Here is a 14159-nt window from a genome sequence, read left to right as displayed (position 1 = left end):
AGCGTACGGGGTGTTGACAGACAAGCTGCCAACGAGCTCCTTAATCTTCCGCTCGCAGACAGCAAATAGCTGCAGGTAATGTGGGGGAATAGCAGACGGCACACAATGACTTCTCCTCGCAAGCAGGGATGAGAGAAAAACAACCTGCCTATTCTTGCTTATGGCTCCTGTAATGATTGGAGAGGGGGTGAGAAGCACACACACACACACACACACACACTAACACACACACACACACACACACAACACAGTCTGATCTGGATGCATATGAGTGGGGGGAATTGGGTCAGCTGCCAGGTACACTGTGGGATGCCCAATGGGTACCACAGCAGCAAGAACAGACACAACTTTGCATTGAAACAAACAAAGAAAAGACAGAGACATAGATATAGACCGTAGGGCTGCTTGATTATGGCAAAATCGTAATCAGAATCAATATTTAGGTCAATATTGAGATCATTATTATTTAACACCATAAGCCATTCAGTGTTTCCCCTAGGATTCCTTTCAGCAGCGGGGTGGTTGTGAATGCAGACATGAGACCTGGAACCTCTGTGTTTTTATTTAGTAGCATTTGTTTTACTTCATCAGTAGTAGCATTATCAACAATACATATTGTGTTCATACTATTAAATTATAAGAACGTAGTCCTACACTGATTAATAGTTCATGTTCATGGTTCAGTTTTTTTATACTCAGTTGAAAAGATAAGAATGTAAGCCTACACTGATTAATGCACAGCCAATTGAATATATCTTCTGGTTTAGGTTATAGGTTATGTATCGTTTTTGTATCAACCCAAACTGAGTTGTTTATGTATTTATTTCAGGTAACACGTGATAAATAAACTTTTCATACTAAACACGTTGATGAATGACAGATGAGATGAGATGCTAATGCTAGATCTGGGACTGACTTTTTAGGCTAGCCTTTAAGCTTGTATGCTACTATAACTGAGAAAAGTGTCTCGAACAGGGTTAAGAGAGTTCCTACAGCTCCTCCATGTACAAGCATTGTGTTTCATCAGATGTGGACATTGGAATGCGCATAAGAACCGTCTAAATTCAAAATTCATATCTCCGTGTTAAAAAAATTCCCAACCACGCACCACTAGTCTTATACAGTAGGCTACTCCCTTACTTAACTTCTGTCTGACATTCGTTATTGCCTGCTTAGATTAGGCATGTAGCATTCAACTATACTATCTTTGGCTTGCTAACGAATGAAGCGCCATGTTTCGTCATGAATATTAAACCGCGTGAAGCCAGTGGCGCTACTTATTCAGAGGCGGAGAGGGAGTTTGGGCTTTTAGTGAGGAGTGAAAGCGCACCGTAGTAAAGGAAATGAGTCCGCTACATTTATAACACAAGACAAAACGAGAACATGATCGCAAAACGGAATACAGCACTGTTTCATCTCGGCTACATTGTTTTCATAATCGTTGGAAGCCATGATCTTAATTGAAATTGAAATTGTATTAATCGCACAGCCCTAATAGACACACTCTCCTCCATTCATACTTCACAAAATACCGTCCAATTTGAACTTGTTCCAAGGAATCACTAGACTAAAGTGACCCTTTATGTATGACGCTTACTTATGCTGACAATTGCATTCAAGCAAAGGGGAGTGAAGTCAAAATACTGATATATTCCAAGGGAGCAACAGAATGTTTTCTAGGAGGCATGCTTTATTTCACCGAAGCAAATCCCAGACAACAGATAATACACAAAGCAATACCACCACAGCGACTCTGATTGCCCAGGAGATTATTAACTAAGGCGAATCCACGTTGACCCAAATTGCCTTCCAGGTTGTCCATGACTGTGAGCTAATGACCGCACTCTTCAAAGCGTCTTTTATCTCCAGCCAATCAAGCCAGCGGCAATTAAACCCGTATGTGCACCAAGGCCACTGCTTTTCCCACAGACACCTCATCCACGAGACACCTGTGTGAAGTCCTGGCCGTGCGCCGTGACCCGCTGGAGTAACCCCAGACTCAAAAGGTAGACGGAGCAGAGCTTTTATGGCAACCATGCTTGTTAAGAGGGCCTGGTGTTATCTGCCAGTGGGGGCAGAAATTTGTTTGCCGGGCAGCAACACACAAAATGGCCTTCAAAAAGTCAAACAGACTGCAGCTGTAGAATTTTAATGGTGCATCACACTCTCTTAAGTTGGGGCAATCCCACACACACACACACACACACACACACACACACACACACACACACACACACACACACACACACACGAGAGGCAAGTAAGATATGATCATGACTCACCTGCTGCACCTCAGTCTCTCCGTTTGAAGTCTTCTCGGTGTACACAAAGGAATCAAAAATTCTCTGTAAGGCAGGAGGGAGAGAGAGGAAAAGGATCCTAGTTAATATGAGCCACAGGGTACCAAAACATTTCTGCTAGATGAAAGGACAAAATGACTCAACAGAGTAATGAGCAAATATATGGCTGTGGATAAATCCAGGATTGGTAACACTATTTATTTCACAGTTTCATCTGTAATAATATGCATGTCTATCCAAAATACGGCAATCTTTACATATGAGGCTGGTAGGTTCACCTACTAAACTCCTATCTGCCTCCGGCACCTTCTTCCTCCCTTTCCTGGGACTAACCCCTAGACCTACTGGTCTGTCACCTGCCTTAAACACCACCTCTAAAACAACTGGTCTGCCACCTGCCTTAAACACCACCTCTAAAACAACTGGTCTGTCACCTGCCTTAAACACCACCCCTAGACCTACTGGTCTGTCACCTGCCTTAAACACCACCCCTAGACCTACTGGTCTGTCACCTGCCTTAAACACCACCCCTAGACCTACTGGTCTGTTAGCGGTCCAAAACACCACCCGGGCCACCACTCTCTCACACTTCTAGGACTGTTTATTATTTATTACAACTGCTTGACATTCGATCTCTGCTACAAGGGCACAGCCGTTCGTCATGTTTCTGTCACCGCTGTGGACTGTACTGACTCTTCCATGTGGTCTCTGTTGTCTGCCATGTACTGTCTTATACATCCAGCTCTTGTGTTCTTCTGCCATGCCTAGTTTAGGAATCGTATTGTAAATGTAAGGCAGCCCCTTTCATCCACCACAAGGTAAGACGCCGTGGGTAAAAGGGAAAGAAATGTTAGGGGTTGCAGCAGTGTTAGGGAGAGAGTTCATCAGAGTGCCTTTTAATTGAAGTCTGAAGGTCTTTATGAGCATACTCTCTGCTTTCCAAGTGCACATCACAAACCAAGCACACAGCTGTTACCACCAAACTGCTTAGGAGTCCCAAGGCCAGTATCATCAGATATTCAACCAGATACAAGCGGAGAGCTGCAACTACAGCAAGAGTTTGCAAGTGAAATAATCAACCCCCCCCCCCCCCCCAAAAAAAAAAACGGTCACGCAACACTCCCATCAGAAGTGCTGCAACTCCCTCAGTCTCTGCATGACTGCACCTCTGGATTAGTCCACTGACACTCTTAAAAGGCTCTGTGGCCAGTCCTTCAGCGTGGCTCTGAGCCAGAAGACAGGAACGCTCTGCAGTTTCACTTCAGGGTGGTGGTTTAGGAACCCTGGCAAGGAATGTTTTTGAAGAAGAAAAACACAGCCCGCCTCGAAGTGCAAGCCCTTCATCTAGTCAATTCACAGGTAATGGTCCATTTCCTGGAGTTATGCCATTCCCCTCTAAACGATGAGAATTACGATAATTGTACTTTACTTATATAGTCAGAGATCCTGCTTGTTGTTAACAATTGGCAACAGGCACTTTACCTTTGCATGGCATATGCGTGGATGACCTACTTTTCAATGGGAACACCCTGTTTTTAAATACACCAAGTGATTTAATGTAGTGAGATTCCTTTGCACCTAAATCTCACCATTAACTCTTCTCATAAGAAATAAGAAACTGCACTAGCAAAATATTGGCCTTTTAAATACAGTAAAAAAATAAATGACCTATTGCACTTTCATCTTATTGCACGGTTCTCTGTTCATCTTGGCCTCTCTGTCTAGGCAGACCAGGTCCACAGTTGCCCTCCTCCCAGGCACTTCAAAATCAAACCCTCTCACTTAAGCTCAACACCAACACCACCCATGTCTGAAAACCTTTTGAAAAAAAAAAAAAAACCCCAGGAGGGAATAAAAAAAAAAAAATAAAAAAAAAACTTAACACCTGCACTGTGTGGCTTTTCACACTTTCACACAGTCAGCGGAACAGCTGCTCTTAGCGGGCACAAACGCCACCCCAAACATCTGGGGTCGAGGGCCGCTGCCAGGCTCGCACACTCAAACAAACTCGAGCAAATGTTTGCTTAGGACGGCGGGCAGGTGTTTTGCTGTAAGAGTCTCCGCCCAGGTTTTGCCATGGAAGGGGTGATGCTTGTTTTCTCTCCGTCCACACCTATTGTCGCCAGGGCACAAGTTACCCAGAATCCCAAGAAACAACACACCGTTCTGGAATTCTGCAAGGGGGATAATCCTCGGTGAGAATGACAAGGTTGGAACTGTCAACACAACCTGGGATGGATCACAGCTGACTTCCAAGACCAAAATCAAGAGGAGACTTGCCAGGCTTTGTGATGGCTTTTCCAACCACTCACAAAAGAAAACCTGCTGGACATCTTACTAACAGGGGGAATGGATTTGCTTTTCGCATTTATTGTGCGTCTTAGTGATGAATGGTCAAGAAGGGGGGGGGGGGTAAAGAGAACACAGGTCAAAAACCACACACACGCGCATAGACGCACACACACACAGAGAGAGAGACTAAAGCAGTGGAATTTTCATTGCGGAAAAAAAAGTGTTTCCAAAGCGCTGACCAGACTGAGTGATGTGTGAGTGAGCTCCAGCGCGGCGTGGAGAGGCTTCAGCTGTCGCACCAGTGGAAAGATAACAAAGTCGGTGGAGAGAACGAGAGAAAGGAAAACCTCGTCGTTTTCAGGCCCAGCTCATAAAATAAACACGGGCACAAACACAAACAGCCAACCTCTCGCGTTCACAGCACAGCCCCCGCCGCCCCCCGCCGCCCCCCCCTCCCTCCTATGGCGTAGCAGGTTTGTTTTCCGAGCTGCTCGCGCAGCCTTCACAGCTATGCCCGGGGCAGGCAGGAATTTCACAGCATGAAACCAGAGACGCCGCACCGAAGCTGGGACACCACATGTGGGACGGTCCCTGGTCTGAGCCGCCAGAGAGGACAGACCCAGACCCAGACCCAGATCCTTATCCCTAAACCCTACAAGTCTTCCAAGACACCAAAGACAAAGTGCCCCTTGGTTCTTGGAAATATGGGCTTAGCCCGAGTACAAATGTCTCCTACTTAGGGTAGGTAGCATCAGAACAGACCACCAAATGGGTCTGGGATGAGTGGGTGGTGGACTGTATGCACTGAACCCTAGTTCAACACAAGATCATTTTACTCACATTTAGGAGCGATATGAAGCTTGGGGTTTGCCTCACTATAAACTCATAGGAATGGCAAACGTACTCGCTCTATGAAGAGAAGAAGAAGAGGCCTTTGCCCTTCACCGGAGAAAGGAGTCCATCTGCAGCTGCTTTGGCTTAGAATATGGTGGCCATAGTAGTCATTAATCTTGTCAACCCCAGGGTTAATCTCGCCCGCAGTTGAATAGCTGTCTGGAATGGCTGAGCCTCATGCTGTCCTTGATCTCAGCTTTCTGGGGGTCCGCCATTCCCCCTCAACACAGCCATGGCAGCAAGGGCATCAGCTCCCAGCTAAACCTCCGTCATGGCCCCTTCCAGGACTCCGATCCACCGCCCATCCCTCCCCCAAAAAATATGAGAAATCATTCAGTGATTGAAGGCACAAAGTCAAAAACCATTTCACAAGATTCTGTTTGTGAAAGATCCATACATTATATGCCATTTCAATACCCTGCTGTTTCTTCTAAAAAAAAAACCAGACACAACACTGCTCCACTGAAGCATGTCCATTAAAATGGTGCGATGGAGGGGGATAAACCTATTAGCAATTCAGCCGTCTTCAAAGGCCAGGGCCTCCTTACCCTAATCCACATTCATGTGGAATTGTACCAGTGAGCGAAAGGGTGAAATCTCACAAAGTGCCAAACAGGAAAGGTGCCCTAATCCCTCTATTTAGGGATGTGTGATCATTCTCCACAGGTAATCCAGGAACTAGCCATCTCTTCCCATTACTAGCAGACATATTGGGTATCCATTTTGTAAAACCCACACCCTCTGCTCCGCCCTCTCTCATTGTTCATGGTTGTCTCGCCTATTGTTTCTATCTCTTGGTATTTTTCTTTATACATCCTGCTTCTACCCAAACCTCCTCCATCATGAGAGGGTCTGTCCATTTTAAGAAAGCTAGGCCACATTAGCCACCCCTTTTCTGTAGGTTTTAACTAGCTTAACTAGCTCCGCTGAATTGAGAGGTATTCTGGGAGCAAGACACTTCAAATTGGAGATGTGTAGAGAGAGGAAAACCAAAAAAAAAAAACGAGGGGAGAGAGAGGATGGAGTGAGGAGAGAAAAGAAGAAAAAAAGCGGATGGAGAGCGAGAGAGAGAGAGGAAGACGGGAACAGACAGCCCAGATGAAAGGGCAGACAACAGAAGCCTGCCGTGGAGATGCAGCCCAGGCTTCCTCCTGCAGGTAGCCCGTCTCCATCTCTCCTCTCCTCTCCACTCCTCTCCTCCCCGCCTCACCTCAACCCCCACCCCCTCAGCCAACATGCTCATTGCACTACAAAGGGCCCGGCTGTGATTGAGGCATCCTTGCCTTCCCTCTGATCTGATTTTTCTTTTCTCTCCCTCTCTCTCTTTTTCTCTTGTTCTCTCGTTCATTTTTCCCTCCCTCCCTCTCTCTCTCTCTCTCTCTCTCTCTCTATTTCAAGCTGCTAAGCATGTTTTCTGTCCCTGCACCTGGAGATGGGGGGGTGAATGAGAACATTGTTCTCATCCTCAGATACAAAAGGCCTCACAGTGAACAGAACGCAACAAACAAACAAATTAAAAAACATCTCCATTTTGTTTCTGGTCATTTCAAAATGAGCTTAGGGCACACACATGAGCAGACCTTAGAACAGGGGTGGGCAATTCATTTCCCCAAGGGGCCACATGAGATAGTGGGACTGTTGTGGAGGGCCGGACCAATAGGCTGAACTCAATTCTGCTCAATATAAGTTGTATCTCTTTATACAAAAACATTAAATTGTATGGTTTTGATTAACTGCTACTGGTAAGAGTAGATGTTACATTTAGGCTATCAAAAAAAATTGGTGTAGGCATAGTAAAAACGGCAACATTATTTAATCAACATTCACCTAAACGATTTTGAAAATGAGCATGTTTTTGCAGTATTAAAGGTGTTCCCAGACGATCAATACACATGGCGCACACACACACACACACACACACACACACACACACACGAGAGCAAGCTTGCAATGCAATATTAATATCATTTTTTATCAGTGCAAATGGTCGCAGGCACGCCCACACGCACGAATGTAGGTACGGAAATAAAAAATATCCCGCTTATTATACAGTTACTTGCCAAAACAATAGAAGACATTTCTCCAAAATACCTCTTTTTAAGGATTTTGTTGCCGTTTAGTTCTTCACGCAAACGCGAAGCAACCCACCTTCTGACTTCAAGTTTCAATGACTTTCAGTTACGTTAAATGATTGCGGAATGATGTGAAAGATGTGAATTAGAAGCACAAAACCCGTTGCCAATGACTGCAGTCTTACATATTTTGCAGCAGTGAATTTACAGACCTGCCAACGTTGGGATGGCCCATTCAAATCAACAGAACTTTTTGGAACATTCTGAAGAGCCGTATAATAAGTACAGGTATTTATGTTTGATTCCTAATTTACAATTGACCTCCGCGGGCCGCACAGGGACAGCCAACGGGCCGCAAATAGCCCTTGGGCCGCACTTTGCCCAGGTCTGCCTTAGAAGAACCTTCTGTAACATCACGCCCAATGAAAGGAAAGGCATCCTAATGAATCTGTCTCCATTCCAGATCTTTGCAGAGTAGGTTGCCTAATTAAATGACTGGTCTCAACGCCTGCCAGATCGCCTGGACTATTTCTGAAATCAGAGGGAGTCAACATAATTTGTTAAAGCTGCATCTCTCCATCACATTCCACAGTCCCCAGGGCAACAGTGCACTGTGCCAGCCCCCCCACCTCACAACTAGTCCTTGCCACGACTCTTTGAAAGCCTAGAGCCATACAGTTCACATTACTCCCCTCCACAGTCTGAAATACAACCAGCGAATCAGTCGAACGCTAGTACATATGTTTTGTGTGTGCGCAGAAGTGTGACTGTGTGTAATAATGTGGGGTCATGGTGCTGGATTACCACGAAAAAAAAAGAGAGATTATAGGTTGAGAGAATAGTTTTTGAAAAACACATTTCAGTGAGTCCATTAAGCGTACAATTTTAAAAGCGGTGCGCAAACATCAAGGACTTAGCACAAGCCTGGAAGAATAATGACCAGGGTTTCCACAGCAACCACTGTGCAATATAGACAAAACATCAGGCCCTCGTAAAGTCTCAAGGCCTCAGACAGTGCTCGGCCACGCATTGGCTGTTTTTATCATTCATATTGAAATGACATAAATGTATTAAATCACTCTATCAAGTTCAACAGCAAAACCAAACTCTTTTGAGGCTGCATATCAACCATTATATACGTAATGGCTGCCTAAAGATCAAAAACTGCAGTGAAACATCAGCATTCACTCCCTGCACCCGACACATACACAGTACAATACTGTCAATGTATTCACTTATGCACTTTATCTCCGTCTCACATATACGCATTAACTGACTTCCATTCATATGTGGACACACACACACATAGTCCATCTTTCTAATTATCTTGCCTGTACACATACACAGTGGCATAACCCTTCCATATACACACACACACACACACACACACACACCCTCTCTCCCTTTCATGCACACACACACACACACACACACACACACACACACACACACACACACACACACACACACACACACACACACACACACACACACACTCTGAGAGAGAACCAGAGAGAGTGGGGGAAGAAGAGCAAGAGCGAGAGAGAGCGACTAAGAGCACAGAGGATAGTGCTGACGAGGAGTCGGCTCCTACAATAACAAAACCCCTTTTGTGAAAACAGCCCTGGCCCCACAGTGAGGCCCGGTCACAGAGCGGATCCCCCCAAAATCCACTCAGAGATCTCAACCCTGGGCCGGAGCCAGGCCCACTTTCCCCTCGCCTCGCCTGCCCAGCAGACAGAACGTAATGGTTTCCACATGTGTGTGGAGGGAGGAGGAGGAGGAGGAGGGGAGAGGGAGGGGGAGGGCTGGAGGGCTGGAGGGGTGGAGGGTGGGTGAGTGATTGGGTGGGGGCGGATTTGGAGTAAAGGAGTGGGAGCAAAAAACAAATGACAACAGTTGAGAGGACCCAGGGGTTGATTACGGTCTGATTTCCACACGCAGACATAACCTGCAGGCCTTCACGCTCCATACGATAGTTTGGTAAAAAAAAAAAGAAAATGAGGTAATAGCACTTGTGGAAGGTTTGGAATGTAGAAGCAAGGGGGTGGAAGAGTCTACATGGAGTACAAGTATATGTATACATTTCAACTCCGTCTGAAGAATTAACAACACTCAAGGCCCTATAACGATGTGGTGACTGAGGGAGGGGAGAGAGGCACTGGAACACCAAAAACTCAGCTCTTGCTCTCACTAAAGAGCCGTGATCAGAAACGAACGTCTGATTAATGCTTGATGGCAGCTTTAGAAAAACATTTGTAAACACAGAAAGGGGAATGCCTGCAAGCATCTGGAAACGAAACAGATTCAACAATCAACAGGCCATTTTGCAACCTATTTGTAAGCTGGCAACCATCTAGTCCTAACCATGCTTGGGGATTCAATCCCAGACGTTTCCCACTGAAGAAAAAAAGGACTGTTTTTCTTCTTTTTCGGCACAGTGGAGGTAAATATGAAAAGCAATTCCGTGTCCTCTGATGTGTCCTGTGGATAGGTGGTAAGACAATACAAAGCCAGTGGTGCCGGGTTTAACCGACGACAGCCCGCCTTCACTTCAAACACAGAGCGCCGCCGCTAACAGCCTGCTGTAAAGCAAGAAGAAGAGAGTGGAGCGAGAGGGTGGGAAGAGAAGAACTGAAAATCACATGTCCCTCTGACATTCCCCTGGTCCCTTCATCCCTCTGGATACACAGGACAGCCGCCCCCTACTTCCTGGCCTCACCGACAAGAGCTCCTCTCGGGCCCTCCTCCTCCTAACCTGCAGACAACTATGGAGGCTACAAATGTGCAACGACAGATCCAATCAAACTCAGCTCGTGGGTGGAACTGCATGGGGGCCACAGTAAGGCATAGAGTTGACATTTACGATGGGGGGGGGAAACCTAAAGCTCCTAGTGTGCCATGAAAGGTTATTGACGATAACCATTCCAAAGACAGGGATGGCCCGACTCTCCTCTGCCTTTTACCAAACCATCTCATATATATCTGCAGAGATTGCTTGGGCGTGTCTTCAGTCAGCTCAAGTCGACACACTTACTTGAAGCCAACAGTGGTGCACTCATGAAAACCGTTCAGCTCGCTCTGCTAAACAAGTCATAAATTGAGTGATGAGAAAACTACAAAAAGTCAGTCAATCTTGCCAATACAGTACGTGCCTGCAAACGCTCCTGCAGAAGCTCAGGACCTTAATAGCATCTCTGCCTTTCTCTCTGCAGTGCAGCCAGTGGAAAACAAACTGACGTCAACAACGTGACACTCTTGAGAGCTCCGAGCCCGTCTTGGCAGACTGGTGATCTGTGAGCGGGTGTCAGTCTCCAGGCGGTGTTTATGATGCTGTAATCAAGAAGGTGCAAGGTGGAGGGCAAGGGCTTCACGTTAGCGTTAGCTTCGGGCGCGAGGAAAAGGGCAGCAGCAGCAGCGGTGGTCAAAGGGGGGCAAGGGGCTATTGAACCTTCTGGAGGGGGGGAGGCGGGGAATGAGGGCTAGGGTGTCCAAACACACTCCATTCAAGAGCAGTCCTTTTTTTTAACGGCCTGTCAGAGTGAAGGATGAACCCTGAGATCACACATAGACGCCGGGGCACCTCCTCTGCTCGGAGCGGGGTGAGAAACCAAGAGATTAAACAGAGAGGGTCGGACGTGGTTGCTAAGGAACTTTACGGTGTTGTCTACAGGTATATAAAAGGAAAAAAATCTGAGCACTGAGGCTAATCAAAAGAATATGCTTGAATCCAGACTTCCAAGGGGGGGGGGGGGGGGGGGGGGGGGGGGAGAGAAATGAAATAAATAAATAAGTAAGTAAACCCTCCCAGACACTTCATTTGCCAGCTGTGTGGAATTTAAGAGCGTATATGGCATCGATGTGATTTTTCCATATGCTTCCAAAAGCTTTTCTGTTGCCTTCACATACCCCAGAAGATCAGCAGCCACAACCAGGTGAGCACAAAGAGGAGTGGGTTCCAGTCATGAATCCAACGCGTGTTCTCAATTTATTTGGCTTCTCAGTGGGGCAGTTTACGTGTGCGGTCGTTTTCAGCGACCGACACACTGACTCCCCCGTTGGCACTGATGATGGTAAGCTACCACTTCCAGCCCCTGTGCCCGCGCTCCAGCCCACAACGCCCACAGCCGGCCAGTGCCAGGCCAGGGTACGTACAGAGCCCTTTGCCCTGCCGTCTCGCCCACACAGCCTGGCAGAGGCGGCGCTGCCCTCTGCACACATGTCAGTGTCACGGCCCAGTGTCACACCCTGCAGCTGCCAAGTCCATACTGAGGTTTTTCACAGCAGCATGCTACTGAATGAGGAGTACCAGAGAGAGAAATAGAAACATTGATGAGACAGAGACAAGGACCTAGAAGGAGAAGGAAGTGTGTGTGTGTGGGTGTGTGTGTGTGTGTGTGTGTGTGTGTGTGTGAAAGAAAGGATGAGAGATAGCGTGATCAAGAGACGGAAAATATGTGCTAGAGGTGAAAACAGTAATAAACTAAAAGCTTCCAAAAGGTTAAAAGGGAGATGCAGAAAACACACACCCCTATAATATTCACGACACATTTGCGATACCCTATGCTCTGCATGGGAAAGAGAACTCCGCTCTCTGCTTCTAGGCGACGAGAGCAGACTTTTCCACATAAAGCTGCTTATTCGCATCGAAAAACGTCCCTCCGAGTCTCCTCAAGAACACTGGAACAAGGCAATCAAACGGCATCTGAAGGCTCGTTAGGCGGAACGATCCAGAAGCGGGCGGCCAAAGCAAACTGGCCGGCGTACCTCGGGTGTGTCTCCGATCTGCTGCGTGGCTCAGCGCAGGTTGCCCTGGCAGACGGGGGGAGACCTCATCTGCTGCTAGTGAACCACATCGCTTGGCACAGCCACGTGTAAGAGGAGAGGAGTGGGACGGAAGAAAAAGAGCTACGGAACAAGGGAGAGACCAGTTGAACAAGACAGCAAGCCAGGGAAAAAGGAGGGGAAAAAACGACTGATGAATGAATGCGGGGAAAAGAAAGGGCACAAGAGTTTTGCCTGGTTGTAGGGTGGTCTCCACCCCCCCCCCCCCCCCCCACCTACCTCCCCCTCCCCATCGTACTTTATACGGGCGAGTGAGATCATGTCTTCCAATAAATGCTCATAAAGGAGGTCTTTGTTTCATTGAACTCCCTGGGGGCCAGAGATAACAAGTACGGCGCTTTATGGACAACACATGTGGTCGATGCTCGCTACATGACTCGGCCGTGAGGATCGTGAGGATGGTGATCTGGACACTTCAGAGGTGTGCTGCTGCTGCTGCGGCGGCTGCTGCTGCAGGTCGGGCCTGGGCTGGGCAGGGAGAACTCTGGTTAGGCTGCTGCAGCCAAAGCTGTCCTAGGGTGATTAACATCTGCTCAGGTTTGTGTTGGCCGCGGAAGGTAAAGGGAGAGGAGGGGAGCAACCGCGGAGAAAGAGGAAGAAAAACATCAGCCCCTGGCTGGGGAAATGATGGAAGCACAGGTCTTATACACACACACACACACACACAAACAACTACAAAGTATTCAGAGAAAGCCACCACACACACACACACACACACCCAACCACAAGAAGATCTGTGCGGACATGGATACACTTGCGTAAAGAAACCCTAAGTTGACAATGCACCCTTGCGCATCAATTTTCTCATGGAGTGCGTTATGGGAGTGCGTTATGGGAGCGCACTGCTCAGCCACTGTGTGGTTTCTGTCGTGACGGCATTTCCTGACAAAGTCCAGAGCATGAGTGAAGACTCGCAGCTCCATTAATGAGGGCGACCCCCGTCCACTGCAGGAAACCACACTGCCAAAGCACACACACATAAAACACACACAGCGACACACACACTCACACACACACACACACACACAGCATCTCCTTTCCCAAAATAATGGTCAAAAGGAACCGAGGGAGCATTTGCCTATAAATGTTTGATTTAAGAATCTTAACTCAGGCCAGTGTTACAGCCCATTATAAGAGCAATAACAGAGCTTCACTTGGGAAAGTTATTACAGAAACACTAGACCAGTGTTGATCAGGCTTAGACCATGATGTCTGGCTTTTTGCAGTAGGACACGAGTTGGGAAATAGGGAAACAAGCTCATCTCTTTGGTAGAGTGTACAAGTGACACACACAGCTAGTGATGCTGTAGCCACTACCACCATCGACAGGGGAGTGATCTGCCTTATAAAACCCAATAATGGAATCATTTACCGATAATGTAATAACCCCCAAAAATGTAATAATTTTTGTACCCTTCTGTAATGTTATAAAACCCACTAATGTAATAACTCCCACTAATGTCATAAAATGTCCTTACCAATAACGTAATAATATATGTACCGATAATGTCATAATTTATTACACTATTGGAAGTTATTACATTATTGGGTTACAACACTCGGTTTTGTTCGGTTTGAATCACTGATTCTACACACAAACACACACACCACACACACACACACACAAACACACACCCTTCAGGTGCAACACTCTGATTCTACACACAAACACACACCCTTAAGGTGAGACACTCTGATTCTACACACAAACACAAAAAACAAAAGCCATAACAAATAGTGCTTTGGCCATCAACAG

General features: G+C 46.8%; 1 protein-coding gene across 2 annotated transcripts in view; it reads right to left on the bottom strand.

The window, feature by feature from the left end:
• Positions 1–14159, bottom strand: part of cachd1 (cache domain containing 1) — a 79234-nt gene that overhangs the window by 50704 nt on the left and 14371 nt on the right. For both annotated transcript variants that reach the window (XM_042708821.1, XM_031575004.2), the window contains exon 2: positions 2283–2345. In XM_042708821.1, the coding sequence (XP_042564755.1) occupies positions 2283–2345 (63 nt within the window). The remainder of the gene's footprint in view (positions 1–2282; positions 2346–14159) is intronic.

This window comes from Clupea harengus, chromosome 10, assembly GCF_900700415.2.
Source record: "Clupea harengus chromosome 10, Ch_v2.0.2, whole genome shotgun sequence".
Classification (NCBI taxonomy): domain Eukaryota; kingdom Metazoa; phylum Chordata; class Actinopteri; order Clupeiformes; family Clupeidae; genus Clupea; species Clupea harengus.
Note: the sequence above shows the minus strand (reverse complement) of the source record. Positions and strands in the feature narration are given on the sequence as shown.